At 57.7% G+C, this 25,890-nt stretch overlaps 5 protein-coding genes across 7 annotated transcripts; 3 read left to right on the top strand and 2 right to left on the bottom strand.

The window, feature by feature from the left end:
- Nucleotides 1-119: 119 nt before the first annotated feature.
- Nucleotides 120-2,966, bottom strand: CD14 (CD14 molecule). 2 transcript variants are annotated; one of them, XM_062605259.1, is made up of 2 exons: nucleotides 2,555-2,966; nucleotides 120-1,739 (listed from the first exon to the last, which is right to left on the bottom strand). In XM_062605259.1, the coding sequence occupies exon 2, from the start codon at nucleotides 1,727-1,729 to the stop codon at nucleotides 383-385; it is 1,347 nt and encodes a 448-aa protein (XP_062461243.1). In that variant the 5' UTR covers nucleotides 1,730-1,739; nucleotides 2,555-2,966; the 3' UTR covers nucleotides 120-382. The 2 variants fall into 2 exon arrangements, with proteins under 2 accessions (XP_062461243.1, XP_062461242.1); XM_062605258.1 differs by having other exon boundaries at nucleotides 2,670-2,966.
- A 2,051-nt stretch (nucleotides 2,967-5,017) lies between these two features.
- Nucleotides 5,018-11,375, top strand: TMCO6 (transmembrane and coiled-coil domains 6). 2 transcript variants are annotated; one of them, XM_062605280.1, is made up of 12 exons: nucleotides 5,018-5,134; nucleotides 5,816-5,940; nucleotides 6,176-6,285; nucleotides 6,428-6,611; nucleotides 7,561-7,665; nucleotides 7,868-7,953; nucleotides 8,484-8,600; nucleotides 9,214-9,325; nucleotides 9,418-9,592; nucleotides 9,714-9,808; nucleotides 9,976-10,143; nucleotides 10,863-11,375. In XM_062605280.1, the coding sequence occupies exons 1-12, from the start codon at nucleotides 5,050-5,052 to the stop codon at nucleotides 11,025-11,027; spliced, it is 1,527 nt and encodes a 508-aa protein (XP_062461264.1). In that variant the 5' UTR covers nucleotides 5,018-5,049; the 3' UTR covers nucleotides 11,028-11,375. The 2 variants fall into 2 exon arrangements, with proteins under 2 accessions (XP_062461264.1, XP_062461265.1); XM_062605281.1 differs by having other exon boundaries at nucleotides 5,046-5,130.
- Nucleotides 11,376-11,396: 21 nt separating this feature from the next.
- Nucleotides 11,397-13,026, bottom strand: NDUFA2 (NADH:ubiquinone oxidoreductase subunit A2). Its single transcript, XM_062605301.1, has 3 exons — nucleotides 12,868-13,026; nucleotides 12,655-12,761; nucleotides 11,397-11,518 (listed from the first exon to the last, which is right to left on the bottom strand). The coding sequence occupies exons 1-3, from the start codon at nucleotides 12,966-12,968 to the stop codon at nucleotides 11,427-11,429; spliced, it is 300 nt and encodes a 99-aa protein (XP_062461285.1). The 5' UTR covers nucleotides 12,969-13,026; the 3' UTR covers nucleotides 11,397-11,426.
- Nucleotides 12,988-21,417, top strand: IK (IK cytokine). Its single transcript, XM_062605302.1, has 20 exons — nucleotides 12,988-13,123; nucleotides 13,721-13,787; nucleotides 14,000-14,092; nucleotides 14,523-14,582; nucleotides 15,138-15,305; nucleotides 15,389-15,503; nucleotides 15,727-15,797; nucleotides 15,900-15,946; nucleotides 16,185-16,348; nucleotides 16,452-16,560; nucleotides 17,038-17,077; nucleotides 17,485-17,710; nucleotides 18,054-18,072; nucleotides 18,566-18,646; nucleotides 18,885-18,963; nucleotides 19,482-19,539; nucleotides 19,741-19,829; nucleotides 20,117-20,225; nucleotides 20,875-20,909; nucleotides 21,171-21,417. Exons 1-20 carry the CDS (start codon nucleotides 13,108-13,110, stop codon nucleotides 21,196-21,198), a joined length of 1,674 nt encoding a protein of 557 aa, XP_062461286.1. The 5' UTR covers nucleotides 12,988-13,107; the 3' UTR covers nucleotides 21,199-21,417.
- Nucleotides 21,418-22,195: 778 nt separating this feature from the next.
- Nucleotides 22,196-24,791, top strand: WDR55 (WD repeat domain 55). Its single transcript, XM_062605283.1, has 8 exons — nucleotides 22,196-22,317; nucleotides 22,409-22,551; nucleotides 22,640-22,740; nucleotides 22,805-22,892; nucleotides 23,024-23,203; nucleotides 23,626-23,725; nucleotides 24,171-24,340; nucleotides 24,445-24,791. Exons 1-8 carry the CDS (start codon nucleotides 22,246-22,248, stop codon nucleotides 24,758-24,760), a joined length of 1,170 nt encoding a protein of 389 aa, XP_062461267.1. The 5' UTR covers nucleotides 22,196-22,245; the 3' UTR covers nucleotides 24,761-24,791.
- Nucleotides 24,792-25,890: the final 1,099 nt, after the last annotated feature.

Below are 25,890 nucleotides of genomic sequence, written 5' to 3'. Positions count from 1 at the left end.
CTCTCTCTGTTTCCTATTAGTAGTAGGAGTATCATCATCACTGTAGCTTACTAGCTAGTACCCTTGATATTATTAAGGGTACCAGCTATTGCTAGCATTATTGTTATTACTGTCATTACTGTTATTGTTTTATTATTATTCTATTTTTATTTCAATTATCAGACTCTTCTCACCTCAACCCGCAGGTTTTATACCCATTTTCCAGTTCTCTTTCCCATCCCACAGGCAGGGGGTGAGTGGCTGTGTGGTGTTTAGTTGCTGGCTGGGCTTAAACCACGACAACCAGGGACACAGAGCCCTTTACCTGCACCTGGGGGACCTGTGAGTCTTCCCACAGAGCTCCTGGCCTTGCAGCCTCCATGGGGATAGTCACAGGTCCCCTTCACACTCTGGGGCAGGATCGGATGAGCCCAGGTCTGGATCTGACCAAGGAGACAGCTCCAGCCACGGCGATCAGGACCAGGACGATGCAGATGGGGACAACCACAGCAGCACTGTTACACTGCAGCACCGAGACCGGCACGTCCTCCACCAGCCTGCCCCGGTAGCGAGGCGGAGCGTGGCACATGTAGTGCTGGGGCCAGCCCTGCCCCAGCTGCCCCATGGCCGCCAGTGCCTGCAGCCCCCCCGCCTCGGAGCATGAGCACATGTAGGGGTTGTCGGCTGCGGCCACGTCCTGCAGGTTCTTCATCTCATCCCACGGCAGCTCCGTGATGGAGTTGTTGTCCAGGTGCAGGGTGTCCAACAAGGGGTAATTCCTGATGGAGGGCGCAGCCTCCAGCATGTTTTGGCTCAGGAAGAGCTTCTTCAAGGAGCCGAGGGAGATGTCTACAGCGTGGAGGTGGTTGCAGCTCATGTCCAGCACTTCCAGGCTGGGGGGCAGAGGTGTGAGGACCTCTTCCAAGCCAGTGTCAGACAAGTTAAAGCTGCGGAGGGACTGCGGCCACTGGCAGGAGGAGGACGGGTCTGCTGTGAGCTTGTTCTGGCTGAGGTCGAGATGCTGGAGCTCCCGCAGCAGCTGCACGCCCTCACACACTCTGTGGTAGGATGTCAGGTTGTTGCGCTGCAGACTCAGCACCAGGAGATGAGGGAAAGCCCCACTGCAGAAAGCAGACATCAGGCTCTCATCCCCAAGGCTGTTCTGTGCCATGTCCAGGGAGCGCAGGGTTGTGAAGAGCCTCCCGATGGCACAGGGCAGGCTGGTGAGGCGGGAGGTGGTGAGGGACAGCTCCTGCAGGGCCCCAAGGAAGCTGCTCAGGCTGGAGAAGTCCTGCTCGTGGCCCATCAGTGCAGCAGAGCTCACGTTGTGGAAGCGCAGGGACAAAATGGGCAAGTCCTGGCCGGCCATTCTGTCCCAATTGCCTCTGCCCTCAAACACACAGCTGTCAAACACCAGCTCCTGGACGTGGGTGTAGGAGAAGAACCTCAGCACTTGGGCGAGGAGTATCTCGGGCACCAGGAGATCACCAAAGATGATCTTCCTGAATAGCAGGGAGCCCAGCATGTTAATGGTAGAAGGGTCTGGGTCACTGATGGTGAAGGCTACGTATCTCTCCAGGTCTCCCCCACGAAACTCCACAACAGAGGCTGGGAGGCACTGGATGATGCTGTCAACGCTTTTCTGGGACAGGCTGTAGCACACACAGTGCTCCTGAGTGCGGTTGAAGAAGCACCTGCATTCTGCCTCCAACAGCCCCAGCCCCAGGAGAAAGAGGACAGCCACACTCATGTCGAACGACCTAGAAAAGAGGAGAGAGCAGCGGTGAGAGGAAGCTGAGAGGACCACTGAGATGCAACCAACATGGGCAGAGGACCATGGAGAGCCACCCCTGAGGGACACAGCGCTGCCCTCATCCCTCCTGCCCAGCTGAGTGTCCTTCATATGGATCCAGCACACTCACCAGGGCAAAGCTCTATCACCAGCAAAACCAGGAGGGAGTTGATGGCACTGGTCTCCCGCACCCCAAAAGCAGGGTTTCAGCTCTGTGCTTTCCTGCCTGGGCTGCCCTGCTGCAGAGTCCTGTTCCTGAGAGACCAGGAAATCCCATGGATCAGGAGAAACTAAAACCAGGGAGTTAGGGACAGGGAAGCCAGATATGTTGGTCTGACCACACGACAGCGGAGCCACAGCTCTGTTTGCTTCTTTGAGTGCTGTGCTCTGTAATCTGAAGCAGGAAATTGCAACAGGGACTTCATATTTTCCTTTTTCTCACCCAAGTGACTTGATTCATTACCAGCTTCCAAGGGGACAGCAGAAAATCACATCTGGGGGTCTGTCACATCCCTGTCAGCACCAGGCTTGGCTTTGCTGTGCCAGGACAGGACAAGACAGGAGAGTCTTAACAGATTCCAGGGAAGTAGCAAGCAAGGATCAAAGGCTGCTAAGAACTCACTGACTCAGTTCCATCCAGGAACCTAGGCGGGGTAGTGGTGACGAGGCTTCAGGGGTCTCCAGCCTCCTGCTTTGAGCAAGTCTGTGCCAGCACTTGCCTCCATCAGCTCTTTCTGGCCACATCCCAAATCCCTCCCAAGGCAAGAACAAACGGACCCCTACCTCCCTGTGCCATCGGGGGGGGGGCTGCATCACACTCCTGGGGAGAAGCTGTGTGTGTTGTCCCTCTCACGGGGCTCACAGCATGCAGCAGGGGTGGGTTTGTGCAGTGACTCACCCGCGCACACTGGAACACTTCCCTGCCCCACAGCTGCTTCCTCCCGCTGCTGCCAAACCCAGGGCTTAGGTGCCAAAGGCTTCGCAATGCTCAGCTCCCTCCTGCACCCGGTCCCGCAGCTGGGTGAGACGCTGGTGCCTGCAGGTGTCTTGCAGATGCCCTTGCACTCGCTCAGCCGCTCCTGCTGTGATCGCACCGCACAGTGGGGTGGGGGGCACCCCGAGGCAAGCTCCTGGGTGCTGCCCCTGTTCCTGCTGCAGAGCTTCCTCAGCAGGACGAGCTGTGCCCGGGGAGCCACGTGCTGTGCAGCAACCGCCCAAATTCGTTTCCCTGCAGCAAAGCTTGTGGCTGCCCATGGCTGCGGGCATGTTTGGTCTGGTTGCCAGTGCTGCTCCTTTCCGAGGAAGGATGAGGGAGGAGAGCATGGTCAAAGTTCCCTAAGTGCACTCCCAGGACCAGCCCGAACACATCTTTGCTTCCAGATGCTCTGGTCTTGCTGTGCCTCGGAGCCCAGTGCTGGAAGGGACCTTAAAGCTCATCCACTTCCAACCCCCTGCCACGGGCAGGGACACCTTCCACTGGAGCAGCTTGCTCCAAGCCCTGTCCAACCTGGCCTTGAACACTGCCAGGGATGGGGCAGCCACAGCTTCTCTGGGCACCCTGTGCCAGCACCTCAGCACCCTCACAGGGAAGAGCTTCTGCCTAAGAGCTCATCTCAGTCTCCCCTCTGGCAGGTTAAAGACATTCCTCCTGTCCTGTCCCTACAGGCCCTTGTCCAAAGCCCCTCTCCAGCATCCTTGTAGCCCCTTTTAGGCACTGGAGCTGCTCTCAGGTCTCCCCTTAAGGAGCCTTCTCTTGTCCAGGCTGAACCAGCCCAGCTCTCTCAGCCTGGCTCCAGAGCAGAGCTGCTCCAGCCCTCACAGCATCTCTATGGCCTCCTCTGGACTCACTCCAGCAGCTCCACATCCCTCTTGTGCTGCTGCCCCAGAGCTGGATCAGGACTGCAGGGGGGATCTTCCCAGAGCAAAGCAGAGGAGCAGGATCCCCTCCCTCGACTGCTGCTCACCCTCTGGGGGTGCAGCCCAGCACACGGTGGGGTTCTGGGCTCAAGCACACACAAGCTGGGTCATGGGGAGCTTGTTGTTGACCAGCACCCCCAGAAGGGTACGGGAATACCATACCCAGTATTCAGACATCCCCAGACGCCTGTGTCCTGTGTGGGATGGGGATGGGACAACTTCCCACAAGCCCTGTGCACAGCCCTGTGCTGAGAAGGGCACTTCTTCACCCAAGGTCGGCTTCAGCAGGTTGGCCAATGAAGTCACATCGCTTGCCCTGTGCTCCTTTGGCAGCTCGTGGCTGTGCCTACACCAAACTGTCAGTGTTCTCCAGTAAGCAGAGACCACCAAGCACTCGGAAAGGTCTGTCAGGGATTTCTTCTTTATCGGGGATTCCTCTGCCTATGCTGAGTTTCAGAAAGGGTTTCCAAAAGGCAATGAAACTGCATGGCTAGAAGATGCATTCCCAGGCATTCCAGAGCTGCTATCGGTGTGACAAGGGCTGGGACCAGAGCTGCCTGTCCCACTCTGCACTGCTGCTGGGATGGGTGAAGGGAAGGCAGGTCTGGGTGCACTGTGGAAAAGTCACAGCAGCTTCAGTTCTTTGGGTGAGGGTGGCATCTCCAGGCCTGGTCCCTTTTAATTGCTCATTCCTGGGAACCAGCTGCCAAAACTCCCCCAAATGCCTTTTTGGGTAAAACTGAGCTCTCTTCCCTCCTTGGTGGTCAAACAGACAAACATGCGGGTGCAGAGCCATCCTTTGGGTGCTGACTTCTTGTTCTTGTAACCACTGTGGAAGATCCCAGCACGCTAAGAACCATTGCCTGACGTTTCTGGTTAAGTGTCTGTGCTTCTTTTGGGTTCGAGAAGCACGCAACCCAGCCGTGTGGGGGAGAAACCTTGCCTGCACATGGCAGCTACATGGCTTCAGAGAATCCCAGACTGGTTTGGGTTGGAAGGGACCTCAAAGCTCACCCAGTTCCAACCCCTGCCACGGGCAGGGACACCTTCCACTAGAGCAGCTTGCTCCAAGCCCCTGTGTCCAACCTGGCCTTGAACACTGCCAGGGATGGGGCAGCCACAGCTTCTCTGGGCACCCTGCGCCAGTGCCTCAGCACCCTCACAGGGAAGAGCTCCTGCCTCGGAGCTCATCTCATTCCAGCCCCGCCGCGGCGCTGCCGAGCTCCCCCTGGCGGCTGCAGCAGCCGGTGCCGGGGGGCGCAGCAGCGCCTCGGGAAGGGCGGGCCCTGGCGCTCTGGGAGGCGGGGTGGGGGGGCCCGGGGCCCCGCCCCAGTCCGGTTTCTCCTCCTCCCGCCGCCGCCATGTGGGGCCGGCGGCAGCGCGGGCCCGGGTCCTGCACCCGCGGTGCGGAGGAGCTACGGGCGCGGCGGCGGGAGCAGGAGGCAGGTCCGGATGGGGCCGGGGCCTGCCCGTGCGGGACGCGCCGGCGCGGCGGGACGGGGCCGGGCCCAGGGGCGGTGGGTCCGGGCGGGTCTGTGCCCCCGCCGAGGGTGGGAGCCCCCGTGGCCGCCAGCGCTGCCCCACAGCGGGACCCACGCCCAGCGCACCCCGCGGTGCACTGGGGGCGGTGGTTGCTGGTCCCTGCCTCTCGGGGTAGCGTTTTGGCATTTTACAGCCTCATCTATAAACCCGCGTGTCTGTGACCTGGATTCCCCATTTCCTCCTGCGGTTCGGGTTTTCTGAAGCCTGCCTATGTGAAACCACCCTGCTCCTCACACCTCTGCTGCTTTTGTGCCGTTTACAATCATAGAATCCCAGACTGGTTTGTGTTGGGAGGGGCCTTAAAGCTCATCCAGTCCCAATTCCCTGCCACAGGCAGGGACACCCTCCACTAGAGGCTTGCTCCAAGCCCCATCCAGCCGGGCTCACCCAGCCATGGCTTCCCAGGCTGAGCAGTGCCCGGCCCTGCACTGCGCAGGGTCTGAATGCAGCCGCTGTCTCACATCCCCCCCGGCTCACACAGGAGGAGCTGGCGGTGTCTCCCCGTTAAAAGGAATGAGGCTCTTTGCTGGCATGGGAAAGCGCCTTCACCTAGGCCGGTGGTGACACGGACTGTTTCAATCACAGCGCTCAGGAAAGCCCGGCGGCAGGAGCAGCTGGTCAGCAAGCGGCTACTGCGGGAGGACACAGCAGCAGAGGAGGGGGCACGGGATGGAGCAGGGATTGAGCCGGAACCTCTCTCGGAGAATGAGGTGAAGAACGTGGTGTTGGGGGTGCCTGGGGTCTTCCCAGCCTCCAGGCACGCAGAGGAGCCCGGGTGGAAGTGGGCTGGGTAGTGTTTTCTGAGTCAGTGCCACAGTGAGATATGAGGTTCCTTATGACCATCTCTTTTTGCCCTGGGTTTCTTTGCCCGCAGGATGAATGGGATGAAATCATAACCCTGTCACTGCTGGGAGTTCACCCATCCGTCTTTCCATTCTTGGGCAGGTTCTTGAGCTGCTCAGGAGCATGCAGAAGGGCTCTGAGGACAGGAAAAAATCTCTTGGCCGTCTCTGCTGGGCTCTGCGGAACAAGGAGACTCAGCAGAAGTTTGTCAGGTCAGCCTGGGTCTTGGCCCTGCATGGCTATTATCTTGGGCATGTCCAGAGTGGCCCTGTGCCCCAGTCCCTGTGTGCGTGAGCTGGTGTGTGGCTGAGGGTGGGAGGGCAGGAGGTGACGGCACCTTTTGTGTTCCACCAGGCTGAACGGCAGCATCCGGACACTCATCGGGCTCTTCACCAGCAGCCTGGCTGACGTGCAGATGCAGGCAGGCCGCTGCCTCCACGAGCTGTCCCACTCCAGTGACCCTGCTGTGGCTGAGGCATGTCTGCCAGTGACCTCCTACCTCCTCACCTACCTCTCTGGACACAGCATTGAATTCACGGTGAGATCTGTGTTTGCCTGGGCGCTGGCTCCTGATAACCCTTTGATAGCAGTTGGGTGTTGGCCTCCCTTGGCCAGCCTTAGCCTAACGTGGCTCACAGGGGAGTGCTGGCAGGAAGGGGCCCCTGGAAGTCTCTGCTCCAACCTTCCCCTTGTCCCCAGTGCTACCCCAGCATCTGGCCAAGTCTTGAACATACGGAGACCCTCTTCACTGTGCCCTGTCCCAACACCAAGAGGAGTTTGGTTTCATTGTGTTCCAGGTAGCTTCAGGCTGCTCCTAAATGCTCTCAGGTCTTATCCAGGCCAGGCAAATCCTTCTGCCACAGCCCAGAAGCCAGTGTTTACCCCATTTGCAATGGTTCCTCCTCTCCAGCTCCAAGCTCCATTTGGGGACTGCGGTGTGGGAGTTGGGCTCCATCCTTAGATGTGAGTTCTGGCCTCTGGGCCTGGGCAGGAGGTACCCTAGTGTCTATGCATGGGTGAAGCAGAAATACCAGATGAAAGTCAGCTGTGTTTGAAAAGAGGTTGGAAAAGTGAAAGGAATGAGCAGCTGCAGGCTGGGTCAGGAACAGCTGCTTTGGCAGGGTACCTGCATGCAAGAAGCAGGAATTTGGGTCAGAGGAGCAGAGAGTGCCTGTGGCTCCAAGCGGTGCAGTTTGACCTGGGCAAAGGCATAGCTGGTGAGCAGTGCACCCTGTATTGCACACTGTGCTCCTCTGAGAGGCAGACAGGATTGGAGCTAAGGAACAAGCTGGTGAGCAACCCCAAGGTGATAAGCACATTGTAATGTAGCACAGAGACAGTCTTTCCAGGGAAATACTGTGGAATTAGAAGGGTCTCAGGGAAATCATAGAATTGTGTCGCAGAATGGTTTGGTTTGGAAGGGACCTTAAAGCTCATCCTGTTCCAAACCCCTGCCACGGGTGACCTGCTCTCTTGGTGTGTTTCAGGAGCTGTGTCTGTACACGCTGGGGAACCTGGTAGTAGAAAGCGAAGCTGTGAGGAAGCGGCTTCTGCCTCAGGGCATCATTCCAGTGCTGGTGTCCTGCATCCAGGTGGGTGAAATAGCTCAGCCACATTCTTCCCCTGCCCTGCTGCAGAATAGCCCTCTCCTCATGGTCTTTAGGTGTTGACTGTAGGTACTAAGCTGTGCCACTCAGCTGCTCGCTGTGATGTTCCAAAGAGGTATCTTGCTCTCAGCAGCTGGGATCCCCTGGCTCTGTCATGTGGGATTAGCTTTGCTCTCTCTGATTGCAGTCCCCACATGAGGCTGTGCTGGAAGGTCTGGGCTACGTCCTCTCGCAGCTGCTCCAAGCCAAGGAAGCCCCAGCAGAGATCATTCCGTGAGTTGAGCCTCATAACCCTGCATCAGGATGGGCCCTGGGGCTCAGTGTGGTATTTGCGTGCCAGGGACAACGACTCCTTTTCCATCGCAGTGATATTAATAGTTCAGAGCAGAATCCTACCAGAACGATGGAGGTTTTGTTACAGATCAGGGTGTGGGGCTTGACTCTTCTCCCTCAGCCTCATCTGAGCAGACAGCTCTGGTATTTCAGTAAAGGACAGTGTGGAGGAGGGCAGGCTCGCAGGGCAATGCTGGCTGTATTCCTCCTGCAAAGGACAAGGCCAGCTTGACAGCCCCCAGTGCCAAAAATGTGACTCCAGCCACGGTGCCCTGAGAGCCCCCAGGCCCTGCCATGAACAGGGAGGGCTTGAGCTGGGCCTCAGTGGTGTCTGAGGCTGCAGCCCTTCGGCAGGAGTCTCTTCCAGATCTGTCTGTGGAGCATGTGGCCAGGGCTAGTGCCTGCCTGTGAGGTGTCTGTTGTTTGTGCTCCGGCCTGTGCCTCCGTTAACTCTGTTGTTCTGACCCCAGCCTGGTTCTGGCCTCTGCTCTCCCCCAGCACATGCTTCGACTGGTTTGCTCGGGCCCCAAGGCTGGGATAGGAGCAGCCGTGGAGTTTGCATGGTGTCTGCACTACATCATTTGTAGGTAAAGTGTTTTTCTCTCCTCATTTTGTGTTCCCTGGGGGCAGCCAGAGAGGCTCAAAGGCTCAGGGTCCTGTGAGGGGATGTGAATTGCCTCCCCTTGCCTCTTTCCCTTGAGAAAGCAACTTCCCTGCCATCCTGGCCATTCCCATTCCATCTGATCATGGAGCTCCTTTACAAGGTCATAAGAGGTGATAAACGTGAGGAGGCTGTTCCTAGTCCTCTGAACCCCTGTAAATCATCTCTCCATGGCTGGAGTTGTCTCTCCCACTCCCTAAATCTTCATGCTCTGGGACTTGCCCAGTGTCACCTGGCCAGGCTGGCTGCTCTGCCTTGGTGTGGCTGCTCCAGTGCCATGTCTTTCCATAGCCCCAGCAGAAAGGAATGTGTGGGTACTCAAAGGATTGGGGCTGTTTTCAGACCCACACAGATAATTCCAGTGGCTCTGTTTTCCGTGGGCTTTTAAACTTAGTCACAGACTGCTGCTCAAACAAGGAAGAAGCCCTGTGGTGGTTCAGGAGAATGCTCTGAGTTCCCAGGCCCTGTTACTGTGCAGAGCTGCAGCAGTTTTCCCTCTCTGAGCACCACGAGCACCCACGTTGCCTCTTCCTTTGCAGCCAAACGGCAAACACAGCTCTGCTGTCACTGGGGGCTTTGCCTGCCCTCACCTCAGTCTTGCTCGACCTGGCTTCTGAACCCCCTCCAGATGCTGCTGAGGGCCTGGAGCTGGTAAGACATGGGCAGGGCACTGAGCACTGGCTGTTCTCAGCAGCACTGGGGGATATGGTTGGGTAAAGGGCTCTGTGTTCCCACTGTCACAGCTCGTGTGCCCAGTGCTGCGGTGTCTCAGCAACCTGCTTGCAGAGGACACAGGCTGTGAAGTGCAGGTGCAGGATGAGCGCCTGCTCATCGCCATCTTCCTCATCCTCCAGAGCTTCCTCCAGCAACACCCCTTCATCGCCCAGGAGTGTCTCTGGCTCCTGAACAACCTCACAGGTGAGCGTCCTGCAGAGCCAGAGCTGCTGCCAGGCCCTACCTCAATTGCTGGCAGCCGTGTCTGCAGAGGCCCCCTCAGAACCTCAGTTTTGCTGACACGTTTCTCGCCTGCCCACCCCAGCACATGAGCCCTTCTTCTGCTCTGCTCTGCTCTCCCTGGACCTGCTCCCAGCCCTGCTGCAGCTCCTGCCCTGTTCCCAGATGGCCACTGTGTTGGTAAGACCTCACCTCGTGCCCTGGGTCTGGAGGGAAGCACTGGACTTTCAAGAGCTTTCGAAAGCTGTGGCTGCCCCATCCCTGGCAGTGCTCAAGGCCAGGTTGGACAGGGCTTAGAGCAAGCTGCACATTCACTGCTTATTCCCTGTCATGGTTTCTCCACCCAGGTCCTGACAGTTGTGTGCAATATAGCAGCGAAGGGACCAGTGTTCTGCCAGCAGCTGCACCAGCAATCGGCCCTGCCCCTGTTGCTGCCCACCCTCACACTGCCCGACCCCGAGGCCGTGGGGCAGTGCTTGGAGCTGCTGCACCTACTCTTCCTGCACTGCCCAGAGGTAAAAGCCCAGAATCAAGTCTGAGATGGGGATGATGATGATGATTTAAATGCATTCTGTCATTGCCCCACTACCCCCCAGTCCTCAGCACTCAAACACATGCCTGAAGTGGGTTACTCACGTGAGGCAGACGGTGGAAGTGCTTACACCCTTCTGTGCCTCTGGGAAGTTCTTTCATTGACAAAGGCGGCCTACAAGAAAGCTGGAGGGGCTTGGGGCAAGGGCCTGTAGGGACATGGCTTTAAACTGACGGGGGGGAGATTCAGATCTCTTCACTATGAGGGTGCTGAGGCGCTGGCACAGGGTGCCCAGAGAAGCTGTGGCTGCCCCATCCCTGGCAGTGTTCAAGGCCAGGCTGGACGGGGCTTGGAACAAGCTGCTCTAGTGGAAGGTGTCTCTGCCTGTGGCAAGGGGGGTGGAACTGGATGAGCTTTAAGGTCCCTTCCACCCCAGTCTGAGTGTGACAACTGTTTTTTGGGGCAAGGTGTTTGTACAGTTTGAGGTTATTATGGGGGGGATTCTTTTGATTCAGTTGTGGTTACTTCAAGCTCTGTGCACGCCTAGCCAGCAATCACCATGACTGGTTCACCTGGCTTACGACTTCAGTGTCTGGGAGTTCCTTCAACCCCCTTCCCAGTGGTGGCTCTGGGCAGACAGGATCATCTGCTGCAGCCACTCGAGTGGCACACTGCAACCGTCACCCCTCTCCTCTCTCACAGGCTGCTGTTGACTTCATCAGACAAGGCGGGCACCGGGCCCTGGAGCAGCACCAGAGCACCCCAGAGCTCCAGGAGCGGGCACGAGCACTGTTGGACGTGGTGGGGCAGCCCCTGGGCAGTCCCTCTTCTCGCAGGCCACCTTCCTTCCCTCCCCCTGTGCTCTGAGGAGGGGTAGATCTGTGTTCACACCATGCCCTGCTTTCCCAAGGGCAGGTCAGAGGTCTAACCCCCAGCAGTAAGCACCAGTGCTGGCTGCACAGGGACACTGGTCCTTGGCAAGATAAGGCTGTTTCCATCCTTGTCACCATCTCAGAGCTACCAGGAGAATGCCCTGTGCTTTCCATGGGCTTGGTGCAGGGGCAGAGCTGGGCTGGAACCCAGAGCAGGCTCCTTATGCAGGGAGGTGATGGATAAACCCCGCTGGATCCCTCCAGTGTCTCCTTTTGGCTTTAAAACCCAACATCTGAAGCTCAGGGTAAGCACATTGCTTTTATGTGATAAAAGATACGTGTTTTACATTAAAGATCAGTCAAGTTTCAGCATGTGTGTGTTTACTGCCTGTCTTCACCCCGTGCTCTTCACAATGGTCTCCAGGGCCTTGGCCACTTCATCCGCACTCAGGTTGTTCAGAGGCACACTCCTTTCCCTGCCAAACTCTGCAGGAAAGACAGAGGGTGAGGGGGGAGAGGCAGTGCCTTGATTCTTCTCTGCTGCAAGGGCAACCAAAAGCCCTGCTCTAGTTTCCCAAGTGTCACAGCCCAGGTGCCCACCACCACCCTTCACACCCATCTCTCTCCTGTCTGTTACCCTGTGTGTGAGATACTGCTTCTACCTTGTCTGTGCTCCCAGCCTGTCCCTTGGGGAGAAGCCAATGGAGCCCAATGTGTTTCCATGCCTTTTTGTTAACTCCTGCTGCACAGCAGCTGGGCAGAGGCCAGCACCACATCCCAAAGCAACCTGGTGGCTTCTGGCCTGCTCACACAGAGATGCTGACCAATGCTTCAGTAGAATAGTGCTGAAACCCCAGTTGTTCCTACAGCAGCCCCTGCCTGGGGTTGTGTGCTCCTCCAAGTCATAGCCAGGCAAGAGACAGGTGCACTACACCAAGAGGCTCCTGTGTGCTCACACTGGGAGACTTGCTAAAGAGTTATTGCATCTCTTTGAAAGTTTCTAACTTACTTTTTTCCACCCCGGGTGGCATTAACAAAGAAACAAAGCCATTACAGAGGAGCTTTTCTGCTCCTTCCTTGGCCTTTCCTAAAGAACGCAGTGAAAACACAGGAACAAGCAACCTTCCAGTATCTGAGGGGGGCTACAAGAATGCTGGAGAGGGACTCTTCCTCAGGGACCACACTGATAGGACAAGGGGTGATAGGTTCAAACTTCAACAGGGGAAGTTTAGATTGGATATAAGGAAGAAGTTCTTTACTATGAGGGTGGTGAGGTACTGGAATGGGTTGCCCAGGGAGGTTATGAATGCTCCATCCCTGGTGGTGTTCAAAGCCAGGTTGGACAGAGCCTTGGGTGACACGGTTTAGTGTGAGGTGTCCTTGCCCATGGAAGGGGGGTTGGAATTGGATGATCTTAAGGTCCTTTCCAACCCAAACTATTCTATGATTTTGCTGTGTAAGGGTCCTAGAGGGGCAGGAGATCACAGCCACGAGTTGCAAGGCACCTGCAGAGCCGTAGGTCCCTTTTTTGCCCCACACGAGGTCCCCACACCTCCTCTGAGCTTGCTCCTCGCACTGCCCTTTGCTACGGCCGCACAGCCGCGGGCCGTGCTTCCACTCACCGAAGCGCGCCCAGAGCCGCGGCTGCACCCCGGAGCACTCGCGGATCAGGATGGGGAAGTCGGGGTTCGCCTTCTTCAGGGTCACGTAGTGCTGCTCGATGAAGTCTCTGCGCAGGGAGAGAAGGGAAGAGGAACTCGGGTCCCTGGGCTGCTCACCGGCCCGCCCGTGCAGCGGCGGCTCCAGCCCGGCTTCTGCCCCCCCTCCCCGCTCACCTGACGCCGCGGCTGCCCGCGGAGCGCTGGCAGAGGTGGAAGCGCAGCTCCCGCAGGCCGCGGCCCAACCCGCCCCCGATGCCCCTCACGGCCGCCGCCATCTTCCCTGCGCTCCCCACCACAACACGGGGGCGTGGCCTCGGCGCCCGCCTATGACAGCGCCCGCCGCGGGGCTGCTGGGAAGGGGAGCGGAGGTGTCGGGAGGCCGCGGAGGGCAGCGGGGATCAGGCTCGGGGCGCGATGCCGGAGCGAGACAGTGAGCGGGGAGCGGGCACCGCGGGGCTCCGGGGCACCCGGCCCGGGGGGAAGGGGGGGATTGACGGGGTGGCAGCGGCACTTCCTGAGTGCGGAGCGGCCTGGCTCGGGGCGGGGCGGGGCGGTGCAGGCCGGCCCGGGGCTTGGGGCCCCGGGGGGACGGAGGAACCCCTTCATGGGCATGGTGAGAGGAGCAGCTCTGCCGGGGAACGGGAGCGGTGGCAGCGCAGGAGCCGGAGGGAGCGGAGCTCCCGGGGTGCGGGGATGCGCGGGCGTGTTTGGGGGTAACCTGGCAGTGCTCAAGGCCAGGTTGGACACAGGGGCTTGGAGCAAGCTGCTCTAGTGGAAGGTGTCCCTGCCCGTGGCAGAGGTTGGAGCTGGATGAGCTTTAAGGTCCCTTCCAACGCAAACCAGTGTCCATGCGCCCTGGTGAGGCCACCCCGGCGTGTCAGTGGCCTGGGCTTGGCAAAGCACTGCCGGGGGGGGGGGGTGAATGGTGTTTCGTTCCCCGTTCCCGAGCAGGGATCGGACTGGGAGGGCTGGAGGGGGTGCAGCCGTCAGGCAGACTCTGAGCTCTCCATTTCCTCCTGTTCTCCAGATGAACCGTTCTCCAACCCCCTGGCCCCCGATGGCCATGATGTGGACGACTCGCACTCCTTCCACCAGTGAGTCCAGCACTGGGGCACTGGGGTGGGACTGGACCAGGGCTGTGGGGCCTGAGCCTGATTACCTGGTCTAGAGGCTGGAGTGACTGCTGCAGTGCAAGCCTTTGGGATCCCTCCATGGGACCCATGTCCGACCCCATCACAAACCCTCTGCCTCCTCTGAGGCTGTCAGAACTCACTGGGGGATGACGGTTTCTGTATGTTCCTTGCAGGTCCAAGCTGACCAATGAAGACTTCAGAAAGCTGCTCATGACCCCGCGGGCTGCGCCTACATCTGCGCCACCGTCCAAATCTCGCCACCATGAGTGAGTAGGACTTTGGTTCACAGGACAAAGCTTTCCCTTGGGCTCCATCCCAGCCTCTCTTCCCCCTGCGCTCTGCAGTGAATTATCTAAAGGGACTTTTGCTGATGAATTTGAGGAGCAGACCTCACCCTTGCTCAGTGCTTGGATCCATGCCAGCTGTACATGTGTTAAGTGGAGAAACAGAGTCAGGACTGCTGTAAACAGAGGAGTCATATAGCTGTTAAGATGCTTTATGCGGGAGGCAGATTTAGGTTTTGTTTGGTGACGGTGTTTTCCTTTCCTCCCTGCTGACAGAGTGGAATTAGGGAGGCTTGCAACTGGATTGTTCCCATCTTTGAGCATCTTGGTGCTCTGCTGTGTCCTAGGGACTGCTGTGTAGCTGCATGGGTTTGGCTCTGCAGACTATCTGTGATCTCTCACCCTTTTGCAGGATGCCCCGGGAGTACAACGAAGATGAAGACCCTGCTGCTCGCAGGAGGAAGAAGAAAAGGTAAATAGGAAAGCAATTCATCAGTTCTTGTCTTTATACATCGCATCCCTCCCATGGGAGCAGCTTCTGAGCTCTTGGGCTACCAAAGAGGACCCTGAGTAGCCTGGGTTATTTTGGGGTTTTGAGCCAGGTAGAGTGAGAATCGCTCGAACTCGGTGTCTGCCACTGCCTGTGGGAGCAGATGTGGGATGCAGCAGCAGGGTGGGGATGGAACTTTGTATCTGGAAGAAGCACAAGAGGCTCTGCAGGTGTCTGTCAGGGCAGTAGCAGGCCATCTGCACTGGTGAGTGGTTTTGGGACACATCTGTACAGCTGGGCTGCTTTAACCCCTTCCCTTTGGAAGGGAAGACTGTGTTCCTCCAGTTAAGACTCAATACAGCAGTTTCATCTTGTCTGGTGTCTTCCAGGTGTGTTGTGTCTCATAGTGCTTTAGGAAGGTTTTGGGGAAGGGCTCGGGAGTGGGACAAGCATGTGTGGGGCCTCAGGGGCTGTTACCTGATGGGTGCATCAAAAGTGCAACCATGTCTCTAACCCTGAGCTCTTGGTCCAACCCAGCTATTACGCCAAGCTGCGCCAGCAGGAGATTGAGCGTGAGAGGGAGCTGGCTGAGAAGTACAGGGATCGAGCCAAGGAGAGGAGGGATGGTGTGAACAAGGACTACGAGGAGACAGAGCTGATCAGCACAACTGCCAACTACAGGGCTGTGGGCCCGACGGCAGAGGCGTACGTGAGCCTGTGGCATGGTCTTATCTCGCTCTTGCTTCAGTGGGGCTGGTCTTGTAACTGGCTCCATTTGTGTCACACAGGGATAAATCCGCTGCGGAGAAGAGAAGACAGCTGATCCAGGAGTCCAAGTTCTTGGGTGGTGACATGGAGCACACCCACTTGGTGAAGGGTCTGGACTTTGCGCTCTTGCAGAAGGTGAGCACAGAGACCACCGTGCTGCTGCTCTGCCCTGCCCACTCCCATGGGCAGAGGATAGTAGCTGCCACTTACAGGGGCTTCCATCTTGTGAGTGTGGATTTCTCTTTCTGAGAAGGATCTCTGAAAGACTGGGGAGCTGGTGGAAGGGCTGGGCTTACTGGTTCTGATGGGCAGCAGAGGTGTGGATTGGTCTGTGATATGTGGATTTATCTGTGGCCAGGTACGGGCTGAGATTGCCAGCAAGGAGAAGGAAGAGGAGGAAATGATGGAGAAGCCCCAGAAAGAAACTAAGTGAGTGATTGAGGATTTGAACTGAGTTCAGCTGCCTCCTGGAGAGGAGGATGCAGAGGAGACGTGCTTAGCATAATGCTTGTTTCTTTTGTTTCTGTTCAGGAAAGATGAAGATCCTGAGAATAAAATTGAGTTCAAGACCCGTCTGGGTAAGACTGGATGGATGTGGCTGTTCCCCACTTTGTGGTGTGTGAATGTGGGAGAAATCCTGGAGGGTGAATGAAAACCTTTAGTCACTGAAGGGGGAAAGGCTTGAGGTGCAGATGTCTTGAATTTGAGGGCTGGAGGAAACGTGTCTCTTAGGAGGTGATTCTCATATTTCTGATAAACTAAATGCATCACTATGGGCTTGTCCGTTGCTCTCTCACACCTTTTCCTCTCCCTCAGGTCGCAACATCTACCGCATTCTGTTCAAGAACAAGGCCTATGAGCGGAATGAGCTGTTCCTGCCGGGCAGGATGGCCTATGTGGTTGATCTGGATGATGAGTATGCAGACACCGATATCCCCACCACTCTGATCCGCAGCAAGGCTGACTGTCCCACCATGGAGGTACCCAGCTAGCATCCCGGGTCTGAACTGGCCTGAGCACGTCTTGCCAGGAGGGGTTCCCTCTCAAGGGAGTCAGATGCATCCTTGGGGACTTCTCTTTCAGGCACAGACCACGCTGACCACCAATGACATTGTCATCAGCAAACTGACGCAGATCCTCTCCTATCTCAGGCAAGGGACCCGCAACAAGAAGCTCAAGAAGAAAGACAAAGGTAGGAGCTGAGGGGAACCAAGTAGCAGGACTTAATGCTTGAAGCATATCCCAGAAGAATGAGGTGTGCTTTGTTTGTTGCCTTCTTCTGTGCCTTGAGGTGATGGACTCAGAGGACAGAGATTTCCTAAGGCTCCCCATGCACTTCAAATGTCCTGAAGGCAGGCTGCTCTGTGGCAGCTGGGACATTGTAGCTGTGAGGGTGCCTTGTGCTGCTCTGCTCTTCTTGGTTAAGACCAGGATGTTAAGACCCCAAGACCTGGTTAAGACCCTAAGTTCCTTAGAGAAGTGTCCCCTGCTTTGGAGAAGGACAAAATGGTTTCCTGAAGGCACCAGATATGCTGTGGTAACTGAAGAGGAAGTTAGGACATCCTCCAGGCCTGCCACTTTTGGGGCTTGGGAGCCAGACTGGGGACAGGGAAGCAGTACAGGTGGCAGAGTGGATGATGTGTCTCTCATTGCTCTTGTGTCCTTGCAGGGAAGCTGGATGAGAAGAAGCCCCCTGAAGCTGATATGAAGTAAGTGCCTCCCTGTTCCAGGTTGTGGGGTCATGCTCTCTGCCTTAAGGAATGTCTTTCTGACCCACACCATCTGGAGAGGGCTGGGTTTAGTGTCTGTAGAGCGAGCTGCTTATTCAGATCTGCAGTTGGTAGGACAAGGCTGGAGGCAAGCTCAGCTCTGTTTGTTTCAGGCTTGAGGCAGGCAAGGGCTCTCTGTTGTCCTGGACCACAAGAAGCAGGTCCAGGCAGCAGAAGAGAGCAGAAACACAGTGATGCCTGTGACAAATATAGAAGCCAGTTCTGGTGGATGTCCTTAGCTCCTGGTGTTGATGCTACAGCTCTATTATTAGGCTCCAGTTCAAAGGGAGGTGGTTGTGGCTTCCTGTCTCGCAGCACCCATAATGGACACTCTTTCCCACTTCTAGCATCTTTGAAGACATTGGGGATTATGTGCCCTCCACTGCGAAGATGCCCCGGGAGAAGGACCGGGAGAGGTACCGTGAGAGAGAACGGGACAGGGACCGGGAGCGGGACAGGGATCGAGAACGAGACAGGGACCGGGAGCGCGAGCGGGACCGGGAGCGTGATCGTGAGCGGGAGGAGGAAAAGAAGAGGCACAGCTACTTTGAGAAGCCCAAGGCTGATGATGAGGTGAGCCTCTGCTTGGGAAGCCTGGACTGTCCCACCTGAACCCTGTGCTCTGGACAGTGCAGCCGTGGGGTTGGTGGGGTCCCTGGTGGCTTTGGGTGCCTCTTGTTGTGCTCCCACATGTGCCAGTGTTCAGCTCTTGCTGAGCTCTGTCTGTCCAGCCAGCGGCTGATGGGTGGCTGGGTGCTTGTCCTCTCCTTCAGTAAGGCACAAGTTTGGAGCTTTCATGGTTCAGGTCTGTGTGCTTGCCACAGAGACTCTTAAAGCAGAGATCCCAAGTCATGCAATGCTGTCTTGCCTGCTTTCACCACCCCGGGTGACATGTATCTCTCCCTTTTCCTTGCAGCCCACAGACGTCGACAAAGGTGGGTCAAGTGGTGTGGGTGTTTGAATGAGGCTGGATGTTTGAGGCCATCTGGGGCTGTGGGTTTCTGCTTGGCGCCCTAGGCTGCCTGAGCCCCCTGTTCTCCCAGAGATGGCTCTGGTGGAGGGAATTGTCTGCAGTGAGGGTTTTGGGGTGAATGCAAATTGTCTGCAGTGAGGGTTTTGGTGCTGCATGACACCCTGGGTTGAGGGCCTGTGCAGATCCTTCCCTGGCAGCAGACCAGCTCAAACAACCCTCTTCTGGCTATAAGCTGAGGAGGATTTGGGGTGTTCTTGGACCAGCCCATACCTGTCTGTGCTCAAACTGATCTGCTTGTCACTGTTCTCCTGGCTTCTCTACCTCCTATGCAGCCTGTCCTGCCTGTTAGCCCATCCCAAAGAGTTTGTTGTGCTGAAGTGGGCTCTGCCCAGCCCCATGTGTGTTGTGGTGAGCTGTTCCTCCCCAGAACTCAGCCTCCTGCTCTCTCTACTCAGGACCCGGCTCAGCCAAGGAGCTCATCAAGTCCATCAACGAGAAGTTTGCTGGAGCCACTGGCTGGGAAGGAGCAGAGACATATCCTTTACTGTCTGCCAGCCTGGCCTTGCCCAAGCATGGGGCTGTTCTTCCTCTTAGGGAGGGCTCTTCTTCCTGTAGCAGAGAAATGCCACCCGAACCTTACTGCTCATGTGCCAAATACAAGCTCTGTAGCCTCTGGTTTGGTTCTGTTGGGGTAGGACATGGCTGTTGTGCTGTCTGTGCTCAGCCTGGAGCTGTAAGGCTTCATGGTGGTGCTTTCCTTGACTATTGTCACATTGAAGAAGCCAGAAGACAAGAAGCAGCTGGGGGACTTCTTCGGCATGTCCAACAGCTATGCCGAGTGCTACCCTGCCACGTAAGGGAGCAGCAGGAGGCTGTGGGTTGGGAGCAGGGGATGCTGAGGGGCTGTTGTTCTCTAGCAACAAGAACTTCAACATCAGCCCCACCAAATGTTGGGAGGAGGAGGTCTGGCTTTGTATAGGGTTGCAACCTACTGTTAAAATGATCCTTGTGTCTTTGGGTTCTGGCAGAAGTGGGTTTTTCTTATCTGGTCTCTGCTATAAGTGGCTGCCTGGAGTTTGGTGCTGGGGGAGGCTGAGGTGGTTGGGGGTCTGCTGGGTTCCCTGGTCAGTCACATGCTCATTGAGCTCTGGCCACAAAGAGGAACAGCTTTCAGCCTGCAGTGTCACCTTAGGAGCATTTGCAGTCTTGGATGCTCTGTGGTCCAGCTCACTTGCAGGGCTTGCAGCTGAGGAACTTCTCTCTAGTCCAGGAACTGTGTTCAGTCTGAGGCCATGACACACCTGGCTTTAGGTTCTCATCTGTGACCCATGGACCCACTCCAAGCCTTTTGCTTGCTTTGCTTTTTTATAGAATGGATGATATGGCTGTGGACAGTGATGAAGAGGTGGACTACAGCAAAATGGATCAGGTATGTTGGGACCAGGCAGTGAACTGAGCATCTGTGCAGTATCCCCCTGGAGAGAAAAGCAGGCGAGTGTGGAGGGGCTGAATGCCCTGGGGCTGGATGTTGGGTGTGTTTGGGGTTTGCTGATTTGCTGTGTGCCTGGGTGGGATCTGGCATCCCAGTTTGCAGCTCAGGAGTTGGCTCTGAGTCGTTCTTTCTCTGCAGGGTAACAAGAAAGGACCCCTGGGCCGCTGGGACTTTGACACCCAGGAGGAGTACAGCGAATACATGAACAACAAAGAGGCTCTGCCCAAGTGAGTGCAGCTCTTGCAAAGGGCTGAGCAAGGATTCTGGCTGGGGGCTGGCTGTGGTGGCCAAACCTGGATCCTGGAGGAGCTGAAACACAAGAAGGGTGTTCCTTAGGGAGGAGCTGTGAAGCCTGGGGCCTGGTGGCTTCTCTTTGCTCTTAGGATCACTCTTGAGGCCTCCTGCCCAAGTGGCTGCTTTTAGGGGTCCAAGCCAGTGCTGGGGTACAGGCTCATGGCTGGGGCAGGCTGTGGATCCCCTACAGATGCTGAGCTCTCTCTTGCTCCTTCCCCAGGGCAGCATTCCAGTATGGGATCAAGATGTCTGAGGGACGCAAGACCCGTCGCTTTAAGGAGACAAATGACAAGGCAGAGCTGGACCGGCAGTGGAAGAAGATCAGTGCGGTGGGTGCCTGGTGCTGGGCTGTCATCGGGTCAGACCATGAGCTCCCACCTCATCTGCCCTCACTGCCCTGGTCACAGCTCCTCAGCCCCTGTCCTGGTGTGTGTGTGTGCAGCAGGGCTGGCTCTCTAGAAGCTGGATTTGCTCCTTGCAAGAGCATTGGGCAAAGATCTGGGGCTCCAGGACTGCAGAGGCAACTGGAGCTGCATTTGCAGCTGTTGCCCTGGGAGCAGTGCCAGCTGGGGGCTTTTTGCTCTGGGCTCTACAGTAGATGAACATATCCAAAACTGGCAGCTCGGAGCCATCCAAAGGGGCTTGAAGGGGACAAGGCATGTGTAGTGCCTCCACTTCCTAACCAGCAATGCTGGAGGCTGTGCTGGCAGCGCAAGCTGGTCATGAGCACCCTAGCAGCATGGGATGGGCATGAAGAAGGTGAGAACAAAGGGTCTTTGGTGGCCAAAATGGAGCAAAGGAGGAACAGGCCTATATTCTCCAGACTTTGGGCAGCTTGCAGACAATTTCGGCTCACCTCAGTTTGCTCTGACCTGGCTACAGCTGTCCTTGGGTGTATCTTGCACCCTTCAGCCCCTCTGCTGTGGCTGTGGGCAGCCAGAAACCTGAGGGTAATGGGACTTTGTGCTTTCTCTGCAGATCATCGAGAAGAGGAAGAAGCTGGAGGCTGATGGGTAAGTTCTAGTAGCGTTGTCTCTGCTCTTGGCTCAGGGTAGTCCTGGGGCTTGACTGGCTCCTGGCACCTCACCCAGGGGCTGTGGGGAGCAGAGATTGCCCCAGTGGCTTACAGCAGTGGGGCTGAAAGGAGAGTGGAGAACATTCAGTCTGTTCAGTGTGCTTCTGCTCTGCTCAGCTTAACAGGACCTGGGCAGGGGAGTGTGATGGATTCTCTGCCCTGCATCCTCACCACCATCCTGCCCCTCTGTCTCTTCCAGGGTTGAGGTGAAACGTCCCAAGTACTGATGTCTCCAGTATCTTCTCCTCCAGCTCCTGGAACCTGAGCCTGCTGGCTGACCCTGAGCTTGTTGGTGTGCTGTCCTTGTCCCCCATATCCTCTACTTTCTGCTCTGGGCTGGGCAGCCTGTGCTTTGGGGTGAGCAGAGGCTCTTCCCTCCAGTGTCTGCTACAGCCCCGTGCTGTGTAAATGTTGTTTGTAGATGTAATAAAACTACATTAACTTTGTGTGAGCAGCTGTTTGAGGGGGCAGAGCGACAGTGCCTGGGCTCCCTTATGGCATCTACACAGCCCTGTTGGCTCTCATGGCCTGAGCTCTAGGTCAGCATTTTGAGGATATCCCTGGGTGAAATTAGCACATAAACTGCTTTGGGGGAGCAAATTCCAGATGAGGAACCTCTCTGTAAGTGTATGGAGAAGAAATGGAACCCTTGCATGAGCTGGAGCAAGAGGAATGGTCCAAAGCAGAGGATTTGTATCGCTTCCATGTACAGGCTGTGTGCTGATGGGCTGTGTGTAGCACAGGAGCGATGATTGCTCTGATCAGTGGCAGGGTGGGTGTGATGGGGTGAGCACTATGCAAAGCAGAGCCAGCAGGGACTGTGAAGAGGATAGGGACACTGCTGGTGGTCCCTGGCTGCGCTGGGGCCCTGGGCAGGATCTCGGTGTGCCCCACCAGCCCCAGGCCTTGAGAGGGGCTGAAGTAACACCAGTCTCTGCTCTTGTTCCCTAGGATGCAGGAGGAGGCGGCCATGGTGCTCCTCTGTGGTGCCCTGGGAAGGCTCTGGAGAGACCTTAAAGCAGCTACCAGTGCCTAAAGGGGCTCCAAGAAAGCTGGAGAGGGGCTTTGGACAGGGGCCTGTAGGGACAGGCCAAGGGGAATGGCTTTAACCTGCCAGAGGGGAGACTGAGATGAGCTCTTAGGCAGAAGCTCTTCCCTGTGAGGGTGCTGAGGCGCTGGCACAGGGTGGCCAGAGAAGCTGTGGCTGCCCCATCCCTGGCAGTGTTCAAGCAGCTCCACGAGAGGGCGCCCTGCGGCGGCAGGTGGGCGGTGTCATGCAAATGAAGGGGCGGAGCTATGTTAACGAGCCCCGTTCTCCCCCGGCCGCCATGGCGGCACCGGCAGAGGTGAGCACGCGTGCGGCTGCGCGGCCCCGGCCCCACCGGCCCCACCGGCCCCACCGGCCCCGGCCCCACCGCCCCGCTCTGCACCCCCCAGGAGAGCGCGGAGCCCGCGGGGAGGGAGCCGCGGCTGCGGGACACCCCCGAGGACATCTGCTTCGAGGCGACCGCCAACGCCATCGCCCTGCACCCGGCCCGGCCGCTGCTGGCGGCGGGGGACGTGGACGGCGATGTCTACCTGTGAGTGAGCGGGGCCACGGCGGTGTTCGGGGGGTCCCGTGTGCAGGAGCCGGCGGGCAGCGGCCGCTGATCCCGGCCCGCTCCGCAGGTACTCGTACTCCTGCACCGAGGGGGAGAACCGGCAGCTCTGGTCCTCGGGGCATCACCTCAAGTCGTGCCGGGACGTGGCCTTCTCCCAGGACGGGCAAAGTGAGTGCGGGGAACGCGGGGTGCGGGGGGCACCGGGACTGCGGGTGCTGATGTCGTTCCCCAGAGCTTTTCACCGTGTCCAAGGACAAGTCCATCCATATCCTGACGGTGGAGGAGGGACGGCTGGAAACGCGCTTCCCCAAGGCACACAGGTAGGTCCGGGGGGCGTGGGGCTCTAGGTAGCGATGTCCCCTTCCATCCTTTGCCAGAGCCGCGCAGGCAGAGGCTGGAGCATCAGCGATGTGAGTGTGACTGTGCTGCCGTGGGGCCGGGGTCTCTGCAGCTCGGCCCTCAACTGCGTGCTGCCCATCGATACCAACGTCTTTGCCACGGGCGATGACAACGGGGCGCTGAAGGTGTGGGACCTGCGCAAGGGGGATGCAATCTTGGAGGCCCGGGAGCAGGAGGAGTACATCAGCGCCATGGCTGTGGATGGTAACGGGAAGCTCCTGCTCACTGCCAGGTACTCGCGGCTCTGCGGGCTCCCGCATACCCACAAAGCTCATAGACTCACAGCCTGGTTTGGGTTGGAAGGGACCTTAAAGTTCATCCAGTTCCACCCCCCCTGCAGAGGGGGAAAATCCCCTCCCTGAGCTGCTGCTCATGCTCTGGGGGTGCAGCCCCGTATGGGCGGGGGGGGGGGGGGTGCCTGAGCTCCAGCACACACTGAAGCTGGGTCATGGGGAGCTTCTTCTCACCCAAAAACCCCAAGTCCTTCTCAGGGCTGCTCTCAGTCCTATTTCTGCCCAGCCTGTATCTGTGCTTAGGATTGCCCCAGCCCACTTAGGATTGCACTTGGCTGTCCTTACGTCCTTCCCTTAGGGCTGGGGGAAGCACCCTGCACCAGGTCCCATGCTCACACCATGCTGCTTCCATCTCCCACAGTGGTGATGGCACCCTGGGTGTCTTCAACGTGAAGAGGCGTCGCTTTGAGCTACTGTCAGAGCCGCAGAGTGGGGACCTCACGTCTGTGGTGCTGCTGAAGGTTGGTGCTTGGCCCTGCCATGAAGCACGATCATACATTCGCAACTGGTTTGTGTTGGAAGGGATCATAAAGCTCATCCAGTTCCAACCCCCTGCCATGGGCAGGGACACCTTCCACTAGAGCAGCTTGCTCCAAGCCCCTGTTTCCAACCTGGCCTTGAACACTGCCAGGGATGGGGCAGCCACAGCTTCTCTGGGCACCCTGTGCCAGCGCCTCAGCACCCTCACAGGGAGGAGCTTCTGCCTAAGAGCTCATCTCAGTCTCCCCTCTGGCAGGTTAAAGCCATTCCCCTTGTCCTGTCACTACAGGCCCTTGTCCAAGGCCCCCCTCCAGGTTTCTTGTAGGTCCCCTTAGCTATTGAAGGCTATAAGGTCTCCTGCAGATCCCTCTCCATGCCCTGTTTTTTTTGTCCTGCCTCTGCTTTACCATCCTCCATCTTGCCTAGAGGGGAAAGAAAGTGGCTTGTGGCTCCAGTGAAGGCACCATCTACCTCTTCAACTGGGACGGCTTCGGGGCCACCAGCGACCGCTTTGCTTTGCGGGCTGAGTCCATTGACTGCATGGTCCCCATCACGGACAGCATCGTGTGCGTGGGGTCCCTGGACGGAGTCATCAGGTCAGGGGCGTGTGTGGGGTGGGTGTGGGACGAGATCAGCCCCGGCCGGTCACAGGCGGAGGCTGTGATGGACCAGGATCCCCACAGCTCCCCCCCCTCTGCAGGGCAGTGAACGTCCTGCCCAACCGCGTGCTGGGCTGCGTGGGGCAGCACCTCGGGGAGCCCATCGAGCAGCTGGCGCTGGCACCGGGCGGGCAGCTCCTGGCCAGCTGCGCCCATGACCAGAAGGTGAAGTTCTGGGACGTGTCGGCGCTGGCGGGGCTGGTGGTGGACGATTACCGCAAGAAGAAGAAGAAAGGGGGGCCCCTGCGGGCGCTCAGCGGGAAGGCGGTGGGCAGTGGCGAGGACTTCTTTGCCGACCTGCGGGATGAGGCTGAGCCGGAGGCGGCACCAGGGAGCGACAGCGACGGTGGGGACTGAGGGGATGGGAGCGCAGGGTTGTAACAGGGTGTCCTTGGGATGGGGGCATCCAGGCATGGGGGATGTGGCTGCAGTCCCTGGTGAAAGGGTTCCGGGGTTCAAGAGTGAGGATCCCTGGTGGATGGAGGGGCTGGGTCTCAGATGGGGTGGGAGACATGGATGGGGATCCAGCCCTGGGAGGGGAGTGTGGTGTGGGTGTAGGAAAGTTGGGGTTTGCTGGTGTATTTGGGGGTCCTGGGATGGGGAGGGGAAAGCAGAGCATAGCTCAAGGGGCTGGAGGGTGATGGGGTCCTGGGGTGCCTGGCCAAACGGGTCCACCCCTTACCCGAGGCCCTGCCTGACCCTGCAGTGCTGTCAAAGCAGGTGTGTGTTCTCTTTTGTTAATTAATTTATAGATCAGCTCTATTGCAAATAAACCCAGTGCCTTTCAGTTCCTAGTGCCTTGTGCTGATGTTGTGGCTCACCCCAACTTCCCTGGCATCCCTGGTACATCCAGGACCTGCCTGTGGGGCACTGGGGATAGAGATGGGGATGGCATGGGGGGAGAGCATCCTGTGCCTGGGTGCCCTGAATTGTCACAGGCAGTGGTTGGTTCCTGCTGGGCAGGGGGGGTGGTGCAAGCTGTGAGAGCATCCAGGGCATGGTTTTAAACCAAAACAGGAGGCATTAGGAAGCTCTTCCCTGTGAGGGTGCTGAGGCGCTGGCACAGGGTGCCCAGAGAAGCTGTGGCTGCCCCATCCCTGGCAGTGTTCAAGGCCAGGTTGGACACAGGGGCTTGGAGCAAGCTGCTCTAGTGGAAGGTGTCCCTGCCCGTGGCAGGGGGTTGGAACTGGGTGAGCTTTAAGGTCCCTTCAACCCAAACCTGTCTGGGATTCTGTGATTTATCACCAACACAGAGTCCAACCTGCCCCAGTGCAAGGCAGGGACCTACGAGCCCACAGGAGCTCTGGGAAGCAGACAGGTGCCCAGAGCCAGTCAAGCCATACCAAACAGACTGAGCTCCATGAGCCACATCCCAAAGCTCTGGGAGGTTGCTGGGGCACTATTAAAAGGCAGTGGTTCACCACTGTTGAGCACAGAATGGCTGCTGAAGGACACCTGAAGGCGCTTCAGTCCCCCAGTGCTGTACT

Source organism: Pezoporus occidentalis, unplaced genomic scaffold, assembly GCF_034315485.1.
Source record: "Pezoporus occidentalis ecotype Australia unplaced genomic scaffold, CSIRO_AGI_Poc_V1 ctg91, whole genome shotgun sequence".
NCBI lineage: Eukaryota > Metazoa > Chordata > Aves > Psittaciformes > Psittacidae > Pezoporus > Pezoporus occidentalis.
Note: the sequence above shows the minus strand (reverse complement) of the source record. Positions and strands in the feature narration are given on the sequence as shown.

Bases quoted from the DNA above. Each gene is read 5' to 3' on its own strand.
- NDUFA2 (XM_062605301.1), bottom strand. From the start codon at position 12,968: ATGGCGGCGGCCGTGAGGGGCATCGGGGGCGGGTTGGGCCGCGGCCTG. The intron at 12,762-12,867 runs GTGAGCGGGGAG...CTCCCTGCGCAG, and splicing joins GCGGGCAGCCGCGGCGTCAG to AGACTTCATCGAGCAGCACT. The intron at 11,519-12,654 runs GTGAGTGGAAGC...TCTTTCCTGCAG, and splicing joins GCGGCTCTGGGCGCGCTTCG to AGTTTGGCAGGGAAAGGAGT.
- IK (XM_062605302.1), top strand. The intron at 18,964-19,481 runs GTAAGGGAGCAG...GCTTTTTTATAG, and splicing joins GCCGAGTGCTACCCTGCCAC to AATGGATGATATGGCTGTGG. The intron at 19,540-19,740 runs GTATGTTGGGAC...CTTTCTCTGCAG, and splicing joins ACTACAGCAAAATGGATCAG to GGTAACAAGAAAGGACCCCT.
- TMCO6 (XM_062605280.1), top strand. From the start codon at position 5,050: ATGTGGGGCCGGCGGCAGCGCGGGCCCGGGTCCTGCACCCGCGGTGCG. The intron at 5,941-6,175 runs GTGAAGAACGTG...ATTCTTGGGCAG, and splicing joins AACCTCTCTCGGAGAATGAG to GTTCTTGAGCTGCTCAGGAG. The intron at 7,954-8,483 runs GTGAGTTGAGCC...TTCTGACCCCAG, and splicing joins GCCCCAGCAGAGATCATTCC to CCTGGTTCTGGCCTCTGCTC.
- CD14 (XM_062605259.1), bottom strand. From the start codon at position 1,729: ATGAGTGTGGCTGTCCTCTTTCTCCTGGGGCTGGGGCTGTTGGAGGCA.
- WDR55 (XM_062605283.1), top strand. From the start codon at position 22,246: ATGCAAATGAAGGGGCGGAGCTATGTTAACGAGCCCCGTTCTCCCCCG. The intron at 22,741-22,804 runs GTGAGTGCGGGG...GTCGTTCCCCAG, and splicing joins CTTCTCCCAGGACGGGCAAA to AGCTTTTCACCGTGTCCAAG. The intron at 23,204-23,625 runs GTACTCGCGGCT...CATCTCCCACAG, and splicing joins AAGCTCCTGCTCACTGCCAG to TGGTGATGGCACCCTGGGTG.